Consider the following 14,702-nt stretch of genomic DNA (forward strand, 5'->3'; position numbering starts at 1 on the left):
AAAAATCTTACTTTTACTGCAAAATATATTGATTTTCTTCACATTCACATTATTATAGTTGTGGGTTTCACTCATCACACACACTAAAGAAAAAACCTGCAAACATATGCAGTGGTTGCTTACATGACTCTATTAAAAATCTTTAACAGCTCTTAGTAAAATCTCTGCTTCCCTGCTCCTCACTTTCTTTTTCTTCTTCTAAAGAAGAAAATCTCATAAAATGTAGGATGTAGGAATATATTTTCTATCAAATCTTTAAAAAGCTTACATCAAATAATCACAGAGCAGTGCTACGATTTTACTGAATCTTTCAAAAAAAAAAAAAAAAAATCAAGACAGTCAAATAACTCCCTCTTTGGTAAATAAACTGATTGAAGAGTTTCATTAGCACCCAATTTAATTCCTCTTTCATTTTCTCTTATATTTTGTGTGTTCTCACTTTATGACTCTCTTTTACTTTAGAACAAGTTTTAAACTAATCTTGTCTCCTACCTTCAGACACTCTCCTGCAACACAGCACAAAAAGAAATCCAGGATTAATGGGGAACATCCAGCAGCAAAGGTCTTTTTTGTTTTGTTTTTTGTTTACCCCTCGCTGAATCATTTTTTCCTGGTTATAACTATGATACTACAAAGTCAGATATCAAAAAGCTTAAGGCAAGGTGTGATAGTTAAGAGTTCTAAAAGAAGAAAGTGGCAAGGACAGAAGTGAGAAAGCTTTTTTTTTTTTTTTTATAAAGGAAAAAATGCTTAAAAAGTAGGGAAATAAAAGAGAATGAAGACATCAGTAAAATGAATAAAATAAACTCTCAGAGGTATTTAATGAAGATGAATGTGTACTCCTGTATTTAAAATGAGCGTGTATCTTTAGACAGTCCAAACATGCTGTGAAAGCACTCACTAAGAAAAGTTATAAAATATTGCTCATTATGTTTGCATACATTGGAATAAAAATTCTACTGTGCTAAGAAAGAGAAGATCAACCTAATATGAATTCTAAAACAATTCAGTAGCATCAACTACATTACTAAACTGAATTCTTAGTTTAATGAGACACAGATTATACAAAAGAACAAAATGTCAGATTATCCCCCATTAATGTAGTTATGACCATGCTCACAGTACTTAAATACTTCAACAGAAAATAAACAAGATAAAAATCACATTTAATTTCCTTTCCTGACTTCACACCTGAATAAGACAGATCATACTAAAAACTGTGATGTAATAACCATATGAGCTTCCTCCCACCCCATTTTGAAATAGAGGAAGCAATACACTTTCCTGAGCTTGAATTCTTGGTTCATGAGAACTTAAGATCAAAAAGATTCTGTTTTTCTTCTAGCTGTAGCATCTAAATATATTCTTCGTTGGCTAATCAACCTGTAAAATCAACCTGTCTTGAAAACAAGATTTTCACCTCCTCCTTCCAGAAGAGTTCCTCACTCCAATAAGAAGAATTCTTCTCACACTTCACCCTAATATACCTGTTTATATCTTATATACTTATTTGTCTTTACATTCCCTACATATTTGCATTCACTTCCTGAAATACTTATCCCTTCATCATTACATTTTCTTTTGTAAGGTCAGATGCTCAGAACAATATAATAGCAGTATAGTACTTTTATTTATCTGATTCAGTCTGAATTCTTTTTGATGAAGGAACTGTAATCATGTACAATACTCCTCACAAGATCTCACTGTCACCTTATTATTTATATTTGCACTGCCCTATCACTTGTGGAAATATTTCAGAGAAAGCTACTGGGTTTCCTTTTTCATCTTTTAAGTAGTTGTAATAAAAATTCTCTCTTCTTCTGTCATTTCCAGCTTAGAAATTCTTCTAAGAAGCTTAGAAGAATTTCTAAGCTGGAAATTCTTCTAAGAATTCCAGAGAAGAAATTCTTCAACCATCCTTTGACACAAACTACGATTATTTCTGAAGTCCAGATAGTAAGTGTGGTAGACTAATTTTGATCTAGTAGATTAACTTTAGACAGATAGAGACCTCTAGTTCTCTCTTTCATAAAAAGAACACAAAAGTCAGTTTAATAATAAAAATAATGTTGTTTACCATTTCTGGAAGAACTTATTCACAGAACAATACAACAGAATCCAACATTAGGACTCATTCTAGAGTTAATATTTTGCATCGATGACAATATAATAAAGTATGGCACTATTTTGATCTAACTAGCAACATTCTAAAAACAGTCTATGGTAAAAACTACATGTACAGTAAATTTTTAACAAATCATGTATGTGCATGTTTCAAATGGTAAGTTTTAGTAAATTGTATTTAGTATATTAAATCTTTATCTTTTCAAGCATAAATTACCTCGCATAGGTTTGGAAGCAAAATTTTTGAGTTATGCTCAAGAACACGGGAAAAAAATAGATTTCCAGAATATAACCTAATTTTTAATATCTGTTAAGTACAGAAAGAATTAAAAAAGGAATTTACATAAACTTCTTAAGCAGGTCTAACAAATAGTTACATAGGAAATTTAAATACGCAGAGCAAGACAACTGGTTGGATATTTTTGTAATGTTTTCATCGTCAAAGAGAAGCTAAAATGTTTCAGTAGAAACTCACATGAAACTCTATAGAAATACCTGTGGAATATCTCCCCAACATGGAAATTACTTCCTGTGAAGAAACTGTAGTCACACATTCACAACCATTCCTTCAAAACATGTCTGTGTAATGAGAAATTTTGTATAGTAGACCATAACAGGTTAATTAGTCAATCTGATACATTTTCATGGCTACTGTAAGCGTACTATCAAAAATTGGTGATTACCAAGCGAAACCATTTTTTTTCCTCAGTATATGAATATCCACTCTACTATCAGATGTATACTGTGATGTGGGTATAACACAATAAAATTATGTTTAGAAGATGTCTAACAAACGCTAACAAAATCAAGACTATAAACTTGCCATGAGGGAAATAAACTGCAGACACAGCTAGGTAAGGACTTCGTTCTCTAGGAGAGTGTACACAGTATTGATCTCATCTGTACATCTGCTGCGGTTTAATATTTGGATAAAATAATAATAATAATATAAAAAACAACCAACGAAAAAAAAAACCATAGCATTAGCTTAGCAAAATCTTGTCCCTTGTTGTCATCCCCTCCCCAGCCCCCCCCCCCGGGACCACCCGCAGTGTAAAATTTTGTACTTTAACATGGCAACGTAATTCAGAAGAGCCTTATATATATGTTAGATTAAAGGACAGGTCAGAGGAGAAAAGGACAGTGAAACAACAGTGGAGAGGACATTGTAGTACAATGACTACAAACAAGTGATAGAAGAAACTGTATGTATATCACAGTCACTGCCAAACCTAACCGCCAAATTACTATACTCTTATATCCATGAATCAGAAGAGATTATTACAGACCTTCAGATACTCTTTCATAACTGAAAATAAGACTGTTTTCTACTTTTTAAACCTGACCAAAGATATTCTAAACAGAATGCCTAGCCATATAATCTGTAGAAACCAAACTCTTAATTTGTATCAACTGATAACCACAAAAAAAAATTTGTATTGATAGAAATTAAAACAATTAAGAGACAAAGCTATTTCATGATTTGTTTTGCATGCAAACCAAATCAAATACAGTTCTTGTTTTTTATAACCTACTTAATTTACATAATGTTTTAAAATTCTGTACAACTGCAGCTGTGTCAATAGGTCTTAGTAGATGAAGCTACAGTCATTTATGCAAGGTGACTATCTGATCCAGTAGGATAACAGATTCCACTCTAAAGTTGTCTTTACAAAACATCGACCATATAAAAAGACATCTACAAATTGCTTGTGCTATAAAAGCTCTTGCTTTTCAATATTTTTGTGTTTGCAAGTTCTTCAGGTACAATAGCTTTACATGAAACAATGGACTAGCATAAAATAATAAATAATAATACGTAATAAATTTTATTCAATAACATTAACCTGCACCATTAACATCTGTAAATGACAAAAAAAAAAAGACAATCCAATTTGTTTCTGAATGTCTCTGGTGGTTAAATTAAGACATTCAAGCACTGCTGTTACTCAGATTTAATTTTCATATTGCCGTTTACCTTTAAGTGAAATAAATCTTGCTTTGTGTAGGCTCCAAGTGTTCATTATTAGTACTTTTGCATGTGGATTAAATCATCTGAATATAGGAATATAGCAAAACTTTAGATTTAATAATAACTTAATACTCTCCACTGAATGCCTTACTGTACAGTCACTAATGTCCATTCACTGATTTCATGATTTCATATTTGATAGAATAAAAATGTACACATATTTAAAAAAGCCAAACCTTTGCTGAAGATGTTATCAGAACGGAGATGGATACATCTACACCACTGGTTAGTTTAGAACAAAACAGCTATTTACAAAGTACAGTTTTGTTGTTTAATTGCTTATTTCTAAACATATATGTAGCACAGAATAATGTTTTTATCTCAACTTTTATCTCACACTAGCCTTGACAATGAAACACAATGATATAAATTATAAAGTGAAAATTCCTTGCTCTTCCCTCCCCCCTTTTTTTTCCTATAATTTAAATTAATTTAAATTACAATGACAATTTTACTTACATTTTTTCATCTGTCTGCCCTCATTAGAACTCACTTTTTAGTAGATTTAATTCCTTTCCCATTTGGTTTAATCACACTTCTGGAATGTATACCTGACCTTTCATTTTTGATTTATACAGAATATTTTTCCATAACTACATGGGCACAAGTAAAATAATATCCAATACCTCTATGAGTAACAACTGCAAGTTCTTTAGTTCTTTCTATCTGCTCAGCTTTTCTTGGTCGTCTTCTTGTGCTTTGTATGTTTGCTTGATGAAGGGAGAATTCTTCCTTGGAAGAGGCGGATTCCAGAATTGATTTTCTTATATTCATAGCTTGCACATGTTGCTCTTCAGAAGGTTGTCTATGGGTGGATACAGTAACATCTGCAGATGTGCTAGCAACAGTAATAGCACCAGTTGTGACCGCAATAGGCTCCTCTAACTCACCAGTGGAGGCAGTTTTGATCAAAGTGGAAGAACCTGTGGGACACACAGTAGCACTGGATGCTAACTTTTTCTTTTGAATTGCGTTTTTCTGTTAAACCTAAGAGATTAAATTTCCCTCTGTTTAACATAGTGAAGACAACTGACATGAAAAGAAGAAGGTCAATATGGTTTATTTAAGTTTTGGAAGTAATCAGAACATTTTTTAATGGTAGTGAACATTTTTGTAATTATAGTGATATTATACATTTAGTTTTAAATGTGCTGCAAATGTTTGTAGTATTAACTTTTGTACCAGTCAGAATGAGAGCACATAATTTCTACCCCTTGAAATTCAGCCAAAAAAATACCATGGCTGAAGCAGAAAATAAAGCCATATCATTAAAGCAGAAAATAGAGCCGTATCTACCCCATGAGTGGAAAAGTGATAACCGTCTTCTTGAGGAGTGATACAATAGAATTATGTGGTAACCTAGGTAGTAGGTGAAACTTTGGTAGTTCAACTGCTAATAAGGCTGTCAAATATGTTCACATACCCAATTCTTTCATCAGCTCTTGACAGGGTTCTAAAAGCTCATTAAAGCATTTAGCGTTGATACAAGGCCAAGGGAAGATGGAAAGTAAAAGGTACACATTTAAACAAAACAACATCTAAGCATAATTATCTCTATTTGATATTGGACAAAGGCTGCATCTGTAATTTTATTTTTAACGCTCAGATTTCTGTTTAAAAAAAAAAAAAAACAAAAAACAAAAAACAGAACAACAACAACTAAGAAAAAAAAAAGTTTGATTAATTAAAATTTTGTCTATGCACTGCTTAGGAAAACATTTGTTTAACGCTTCTAAGTTATGCAGTAGCTAAAAATATGTAAACCATAGGGGATTGTTTTTTAAAATATTTTATTAACTTTTTCATCTTTCCCTATCCCCCAGATTCGTTTGCAAATGTTTTGAGGTCAACTTACCCACCTTTGAATATTTAGAACATCTAACACAATAGCAACTCCATCTTGACATGAACAGACAAATAACTGGGCAATGCATAATAAAATTCATAATAAAAAATTAACATTAAAAAAGTTGATGTAGCAAAAACTGTACTGTGATCTATTAGTATGTTTAATACATAATACTGAATAAGGGACTTTTCAAAACTCATTCAAACATTCCACACTTTTTACTTTTTACTCCTGAGCTGTCCTCTAATGCACATTTTGAGACTTTGAAGTGTAGTGCACGATGACAGGATTTGCAATATTTGCACTGTTAGAAGAATCACTAGAAAATGGAAATAAAACTCACAGTGGAACTGGGAAGTATACAGCACCTTTCATGCACATGCTATATCAAACCTTTTTACAAAACTACCAAATATACTGTATAAACAAATGAAACAGATCTTAAATGTTAAAAATACTCAGTCTTGATAATAAAGTCCGTGTTGTTTTTGGTTTTGTTTATGCAGAAATTTTAGGTGGGAAATGTTTTATTTTGCTACAAATAGTGTAGCAAACACAACGGTATCTAATAAGTAAAAAACAGTATCTAATAGGTAACAAACAGAGCTTCTGTATGCATGGAAAAAATTGTTTTTACTATCTTACATGTAATATCTTAATATCTGTTCCTCAGAACAGCAGTTCTAATTCATACAGCGGGAGTTCTCCCTGCACAACTAAACAACTTATAAGCACCAGATACATGTATAGCTACAGGTTTATGTGTAGGAAACAGAACCATGAATCTTCTAGTAGGTAATAATAGATAATAATAATAACAACAAAACAACAACTAAACAAACAAAATCCTTACTGTCCTATGATGGCAGCACTGTAACTAAAAATGGACCTAGGCGTGTTTTGTTTTGTTTTATTCTGGAATAAACAAAGAAAAAAATCACAACAATTAATAATATTACAAGACTAGACTAGTTATGATTCAGCTTACATGGAATTTTCATAGATTGCTATCAAGATTAAAACAGAAAATACAAGTGCATGTCCAAGAGATATGTTGGAATAGGATAATGTTGCTTAAAACAAAGAAAGAAAACTTACTGCACGTCACATTACCACTACTTTTAAAGTAAAATATATGTGGATGTATCTTTATCATGCAAGCAAATGTACAAAAATAAGCAGTAGTCAGCTCCCAATATCAAGCTCAAAACAAAATTATATTCTGAATCTCAGTCAAATGGAATGTTATGTCCTAGTGTTTTAAAGACACACAGCACTTTAGTGGAAAATATTAACTAGTTAAGAGAAAGCTCATTTAAAAATAAAAAAGAAAATAAGCAAGAAAAATACTGCTTACTTAAAGCTTCAAACTGCATACATTGAAAAATACTGTACCACTGTGCTAGAGAGGCAACTTTCAAGCAAAGACACCTACCTTGTTATGCTTGTTAGTCAAATGGAAGGAGATCAAAGTGATAAAACACAGGGCAGTTTAGTTCAGAAAACTAGTCTGAATGAACCACTACTCTAAAGTGCTGTAACTGCTAAAACTTTGGATAATGAAAACATACGGAAGACCCATAAGCCTTTCTATTTATATAGGGGTGGAGGTTGCTCTTGATTCCAGCATCATTTCTAGTAAAGAAGAGAGGCAAGTGCCTTTGACATTTCCCTGAGACAAAGCTCCAGAAATAGATTATGAATCTGTGCTAGATGCACATAATTTACATATGCAATATGCTATAACTATACACAGGGTTCCTCTTGTAAACATATGATAGCAAAGGAAATTTATCACACATAAACCCCCAGTGGAAATTCTGATTTAAATTAATCTCATGGTCTAATAGCTAAAATAATAGCTAATACAATGAAAATGCTTCTATTGAAAAAAATTTTTCCTTCCCGTTTAGAATACTACAACTTGGGAAAGCTCACCTTAAAATGTGGGAATGCTAGAGGAACGTATCATCCCTTTATAATTAGTACATATATTTAAAATTTACTTATTTTAAGTTGTAAAGAATGTGTCCATAGTAAATTAGAATTTAACCATGTTTAGAAACTCTAGGCCTGAAAAAAGCAGTGACATTTACCACAAGAAAAGTTCATGCGTTGGAAAGAAGGATCAGACAAATGTATTTCTTGAGGTAGATCTTAATTCAAATTTCTGTATTTTAGAGACAATTTATTACCTTAACCAAAATTAATTAATCTCAAACAAGATGACCTGAGTTTTATGCTCATTATAGAAGCTTGAGTTCTAGGCTTATTATAATCATAGAATCGCTTGAGTTGAAAGAGACCTTAAAGATCAACTAATTCCAACCCCCTGCCATAGGCATGAATGCCACCAACTTGATTCAGGTTGCCCAGGGCCTCATCCAACCTGCTCCTGAGCACCTCCAGGGATGAGGCACCCACAGCTTCTCTAGGAAATATGTTCTTGTCCTCCCACTCAGTGAAGGATTTCCTACTAACATCTAACCTAAACCTACCCTCCTAAAGCTATTCTTCCTTATCTTATCACTCTCTAAGTTACTCTCCACCTTTTTATAAGCTTATTTTAAGTAATGAAAGGCTGCAAAGATGTCTCTCCAGAACTTTCTCTTCTCCAGACTTAACATCCCCAGCTCTCTCAGCCTCTCTTCATAGCAGAGGTACTCCAGCCCTCTGATCAACTTCGTGGTCCTTCCGTGGACTCACTCTAACAGGCCAATATCCTTCATATGCCCCAGACCTGAATACAGCGCTCAAAGCAGGGTCTCACAAGCGCAGAGCAGAGTAGAAGGAGACAATCCCTCCCTTGACAGGCTGGACACCCCTCTGGTGATGCAGCCCAGGATGCAGTTGGCCTTCTAGGCTGCAAGCCTTCTAGGTTGCTGGCTCTTGTTGAGCTTTTTGTCCACCAGAACCCCCAGGTCCTTCTCTGAACAGCTGCTCTCAATGAGTTCTTCTCCCAGTCTATGCTCATGTCTGGGACTGCCCCAACCCAGGTGCAGCACTTTGAAGTTGGACTTGTTGAACTTCATTAGGTTCACATGGGTCCACTTTTCAAGGTTGTCCAGGTCCCTTTGGATAGCATCTCTTCTTTCTGTTGTATCAGCTGCACCACTCACAATATTGTGTTCAATCCCAGATTAAGCTGTAGATTTCACCTGTAGCTGCTATCTCCTATTAAACCAGAACTGTTTTTCTCTCCTAGAGGGGCTAGCATAAGCAAGAACTACCAGTGATTAGTCAATATACATTAGCACATGATTTAAGACTCAATTTTAAAAGTAAAATTAACATAATTACCTGTCGATATTTAATTAACATTCTTTCTTATAAGATATGGTTAAGAAAAATGTTTTAGCAGGATTCAAAATGATAGGATTTTAAGGAAAATGAATTAATTCTCTAAATTAAATTGACAGTGTGAAATTACAATATTACCATGCTTTCAGATACTAACCATCAACTGGACTTAAACTATTCTCATCACAATGCCAGTTTACAATAAAGCTTCGATACAGATTATATAACCATAACTTCTATTATTACAAGTCAACTGTTATAATTCCATAGACTGAAAGCACAGGTATAGTCAGCCAGCACAACATAACTGACTTGAAAGCCCATCACTAAACATTTGAAATGCAACCAAATAAGTATGATTCATCAAGAAGTATTCTGAAAATGTTATAAAGATTTTCTAAATTTGCTCTTTCTTCAGAGACAACTGATAAATAAATACTAACATTAAACTAGTGTTTTAATACTACTTATTTGTACTACTTATTTAGTAACAGCATGCTGATTAGGAGTCAAAAAATAAAATATAAACCAAAAAGGTTAATATTCTATAAAATGAATTTTTTTTGTATCACACATGGATTAAAACAAATGTTATCCATAGGAGCATAGAATAACTCAGGGCAAAATGTACCACCAGGAAGCCTCTTAGCCATGCTTCTGCATAAAGCAGCATCAACCCTGAGGTCAGACCAGGTCACTCAGGATTTTATATGGTCAATTCTTGAGAAAACCTCACAGGATGGAGACTGCCCAATTTCCCTGAGTCAACTTGTTCAAAAGTAAGATTCACAGCAAGTTTATCTTTATATATGGTCTGAAGATCTTGTTTCCAACTCTGCCATCTTTCTCTCTTTCTCAAACCCTACTCCACCATGAAAAGCTTGGTTTTGACTTTTCAATAACCCCCTTGAAGACACCAGGAAGCTGTTATTAGCTTTGCTGGCTTCTCCAGGGTGAACAAGACCAGCTCCATCGGCCTCTCCTCACAGGGCAAGTGCTCCAGCCTCCAGCTGCCTCAGCAGCTCTCTACTGAACTTGCTCTATCAAAATTGGATGCCTTATTCCAGCTGTGGTCACATGAGTATTGAGTAAAGGACAATAATTCTTTCCTTTGATCACACATTCCTGTTAATGTAGTACAGAATATTGCTGCCAGAGCACATTGCTGGCTTGTGCTCTGATTGCCGTCTGCCAGGACCCACAGGACCTTTTCAGCAGAGCTGCTTGCTACCTGCCATTACTATGCCATTCTGTCTTCCTGGGTGCAACACTTTACATTTGTCCTTGTTGAGTTTCATAAAGTTCCTGTTGGCCCATTCCTCTAGCTTCTCTACATCTCTCTGGAAGGATCTATCTATGACTATATTGACTATTGACTGATATTTTGGCATCATGTGCAAATCTGATGAGATTGTACTCTGTTACTGATTTTAGATCATTGGTAAAAACATTGAACAGAACTAGTACCATGACAGACCCTTGCAGTACTCCACTTAGATTCCAGGTAGAGTATGGCCTGTAAACAACTATCCTCTAAATTTACAAGTTAGTAACTTCAGTAGTGGAAGAATAAATGAAAATCGGTGGATTATTCATAAAGTAGTTCACAAAAAAAATATAGTATATGCTTGAAAAAGACCAAATAAATGGGCAAATTTAGACTATCAGACTGTAAAAACATCAGTTGACATAACAATAGATTTTTAACTCCATATAAATTGTGTTCCCTTTGGCCACTGTGTGTAACATTATATAGTATAAGGGCATTACAATCCAACTAACTTTAGACCTGAAGTCTTACATATCAGTATTAAATTACACTTCTGTGTAATGACATTTCTATGTAATGTAGTCATATGATATACCACTGAGGTATATAATATATGATTATCAGGACTCTGAGGGCCCTGGTGGGCATAAACAGCTCTGCCCAACATCCCCTAGGTCTCCCTCATCCCTGCCTGTGACCCAGGATCCTTTTTCAGCCCCTGAGGCTGTCAGCCCCTGCCCCGGTGAGACCACCACAGGGCCAGTCTCCAGCTCTCCGCAGCACTGCTTTGTGCAGCCATGAGCCCCACCCAGCCAGACCCAGACCCCAGCCTCCCTCTGTCCTCAGGGAGATGCCAGATGCTCAGGGCTAGGGCTGTCCTGAGTGTCCTGGCTCCCCTGCTCCTGGCCAGGGTGGTGGGATGGGTCCTGCCCTGCTGGTCTCCATGCAGATCACCTGCGGTCCACAGCTCACCAGCCCTCAGGGAGTCAGATGCTGCACCTTGACAGTAACTGTCTCTTCATCACTGTGAAAAATACACTGCCTACATACAATTAAAAGCATTACATTTAAGAAGAGGTAAGTAATTCTCTCTTATTTCTCACTCAGAATAAATAAACTAAGTTCATGTCTAAACAGAGTAAATGTTACTTATAAAGTAATATAAAAATGAACTACTTAAAAATGAAACTGTACCATCTGGTCTTTTATGACCTAAATGATTCCATGATTCTATGATTTTTGTTGTTGTTTCATTAAAAGGTCAAAATACACTGAATAAACAAGGAATGTTTTTAGTAATGCTTTTTAAGAAAGGTCAAGTGCGACAAAAACAATTCTCTAGGAAGGAAAGTTCTTTCAGTGTACATAATGATCCAAAACCCACTTAAAGAGATAAAGCTATTCCTACAGAACATTATGTGCTCTCAGCATCAGGTGGGCAGTAAGCAAACTTTTGAGCAATGAAATGGGCATCCAGTACAAAACATGAACTTTGCCTCAGGAAAAGCTTCCCTGGGAGATGTCCCCAGTGATCCATTAGTCAACAATTTCAAGATATCTAAAGCTAAATACTTACGTGTTACAGTTAATTTCAAATGTATTCTTTCTACTGTAGAGTGCCCTATCTAAAAGTAAAACAATTTGATTTTCAGAAATGTTAGATGGTTTCGAATACTTCTTACATTTCTTAGCTAATAGTACTTAAGGAGTTCTGAGGAGAGTGGTTGCTCAGAATATCTGGTAACAGCAGATTTTTGAAGAATGGTTTGGGGTTGGAAGGCACCTTTGGAGATTGTCTAGTCCACTGATTTCCTAAAGCTGGGTCAACTACAGCATGTTGCTCATGATAGTGTCATGTTTTGGATATATTCAGGGATAGAGACTCTACAGCTTTTCTGAGCAAGTGTAGTGGGTTTACATGGCAAGGTTTTGGTAGCAGGGAGCCATAGAGGTGGTTTCTGTGAGAAAGATCTAGAAGCTGCCCCATGTTTGGGAAGGGCCCCATTGTTTTCCAGATCTGAGCCAATAAGCGATGTTGTTTTGTGCCTCTGTGAGAGCATATTTAAGACAGGGAAAAAAAACGCTGCGCCAGACAGCAGCAGGGAGTGAGAGAACAGCCTTGCAGGTGCCAAGGTCAGTGTAGAGGAAGGGGGAGAGGTGCTCCAGGTGCCGGAGCAGAAGTCCCCTGCGGCCTGTGGTGAGGACCATGGTGAAGCAGGATGTCCCCCTGCAGCCCATGGAGTACCACGGTGGAGCAGGGTTCCACGCTGCAGCCCGTGGAGGAGACCACGGTGGAGCAGGTGGCCCTGCACCGACGGAGGCTGCCACCTGTGGAAGACCCCTTCCGGAGCAGATTCTGGGCTGGACCTGTAGCCCGTGGAGAGGAGACCACGCAGGAGCAGGTGACCTGGCAGGAGCCGCTGCCCGTAGGGGAGCCAGGTTGGAGCAGTTTTCTCCTGAGGGATGGACCCCGTGGTACGGACCCATATCTGGAGCAGTTCTGGAAGAGCTGCTGCCTGTGGGAAGTCCACGCTGGATCAGTTCATCAAGGACTGCATCCCGTGGGTGGGACCCCACAGCGCAGGGGACGAGAGTGACCAAGAAGGAGCGGCAGAGAAGAAGTGCTGTAGACTGACCATAACCCCCATTCCCCTGTTCCCCTGCGCCACTCGGGGGGAGGAGGTGGAAGAGGATGGATGGGGGGGAAGGTGCTTTTGTTTTTTTTTTTCTTTTCCTTTGTTTTCTCACTTCTCTCACTTGTTAGTAATAGGCAATAAATCTTACTATCTCCTTATGCTGAGTCTGTTTTGCCCGTTACAATAATTATTGTGTGATTTTCTCGTCCTTATCTCAACCGTTGAGCCCCTTTTCACATATTTTCTCCCCGTTCCTCTTTGAGGAGGGGGAGTGAGAGAGCGGCTGTGGTGGAGCTCAGCTGCCCACTCGAGCGGAACCACGACAGCAAGTTGTTCCAGTTTTTATTACCTTTTCAGTAAAAAGGTTTCTTCTGTTTAAATGGCATTTCCTGAGTTTCAGTTGGTGCCCATTATCATTTATACTTAGACTTGGCACCAATGAGATGAATATGGTTCATCACCCTCTTTATACATGTATGCACTGACATAACCATTTAGGCTTGTTTTTTAAAACACAACATTTTTTTGTTAGAGAGAAGCGTGTTAAACAGCTACATTTTCTAAAATGGAATCACGTATTTAAAGAAACGCATATCTGAACTAGAAGTTTAAAATAATATACATGCTACACATTCTTTCCACTTTTTCTTAGAAAAATATCCTACCCTCAAGTCTAACTACCTACTTCAACAATCAAATTTTTGGATATAATTTTGTAGGTCAGCACAACAATTTATTTTCCAGAAAAACTCAAAGCTGACACTGGAAGAAAAAAAAACAAAAACAAAAACAAACAAACAAACAAACAAAAACTCCCTGAGAGGTTTGTCCTGAATAAAAAAGCAAATAATGGGTATGTATCGCTCTAAAGAATATTCTCAAAAACAAAAAGATTTCTATGAAATTATCAATATTTCTTATATGTGTTGAGATAGTAAAATACCCTTTCAAGCTGTTCAGCTTCCTCAGATTATCTAAAATATCACCTTTATCTAAATCAAGGACATACAGATTCCTAAACTCCATCACAAAATCTATTCCTCCATCCAAAGATGGAAATTCAATATTTTCACAGATTTTTCCAATTTTCTAGAGTCAATAACCAATAAACCATGGCTTTGTGGCTTTCTGTTCTATGGGGGCCTCCTTTCAGTAATTTCTTTGTCTGTAAAAAAGAGCTAACTACTCTAACTACATCAGACCATGAAGACAAAGAAAGAGGTAGTGGTAAGTGGAAGTAGGATTTAGGTTGCAGATGATAAAAAGGAACAAAAGACAGAAATGAGGATTAATATTAGGCTAGGTTACTTGGAAAAAAAGCACAAAAGACAGACTGCAGAATCAGGAGACTAAACTGTGGAAACTAATGTCTCAACTAGTGTTACAAACTTCTGTTTATATTTTTATTTATTTCCATTAAATTATTTTTATAACTGTTAAATGAGCAATATTCCAGTCTTAATACCCCCTGGGAACAATAAAATCCTAAAT

At 36.0% G+C, this 14,702-nt stretch overlaps 1 protein-coding gene across 3 annotated transcripts in view; it reads right to left on the reverse strand.

The window, feature by feature from the left end:
* The window catches only part of CSMD3 (CUB and Sushi multiple domains 3), a gene marked incomplete at both ends in the record, with an annotated part of 682,849 nt that overhangs the window by 430,233 nt on the left and 237,914 nt on the right, over positions 1-14,702 (reverse strand). Inside the window, one exon of one of the 3 annotated variants that reach the window (XM_082754086.1) lies at positions 4,783-5,079. The exons of the other annotated variants lie outside the window; for them this stretch is intronic. Within the exon in view, the coding sequence (XP_082610212.1) occupies positions 4,783-5,079 (297 nt within the window). The remainder of the gene's footprint in view (positions 1-4,782; positions 5,080-14,702) is intronic. 3 annotated transcript variants of the gene reach the window in all.

This window comes from Aythya marila (genome assembly GCF_965140915.1).
Source record: "Aythya marila genome assembly, chromosome: 2".
NCBI lineage: Eukaryota > Metazoa > Chordata > Aves > Anseriformes > Anatidae > Aythya > Aythya marila.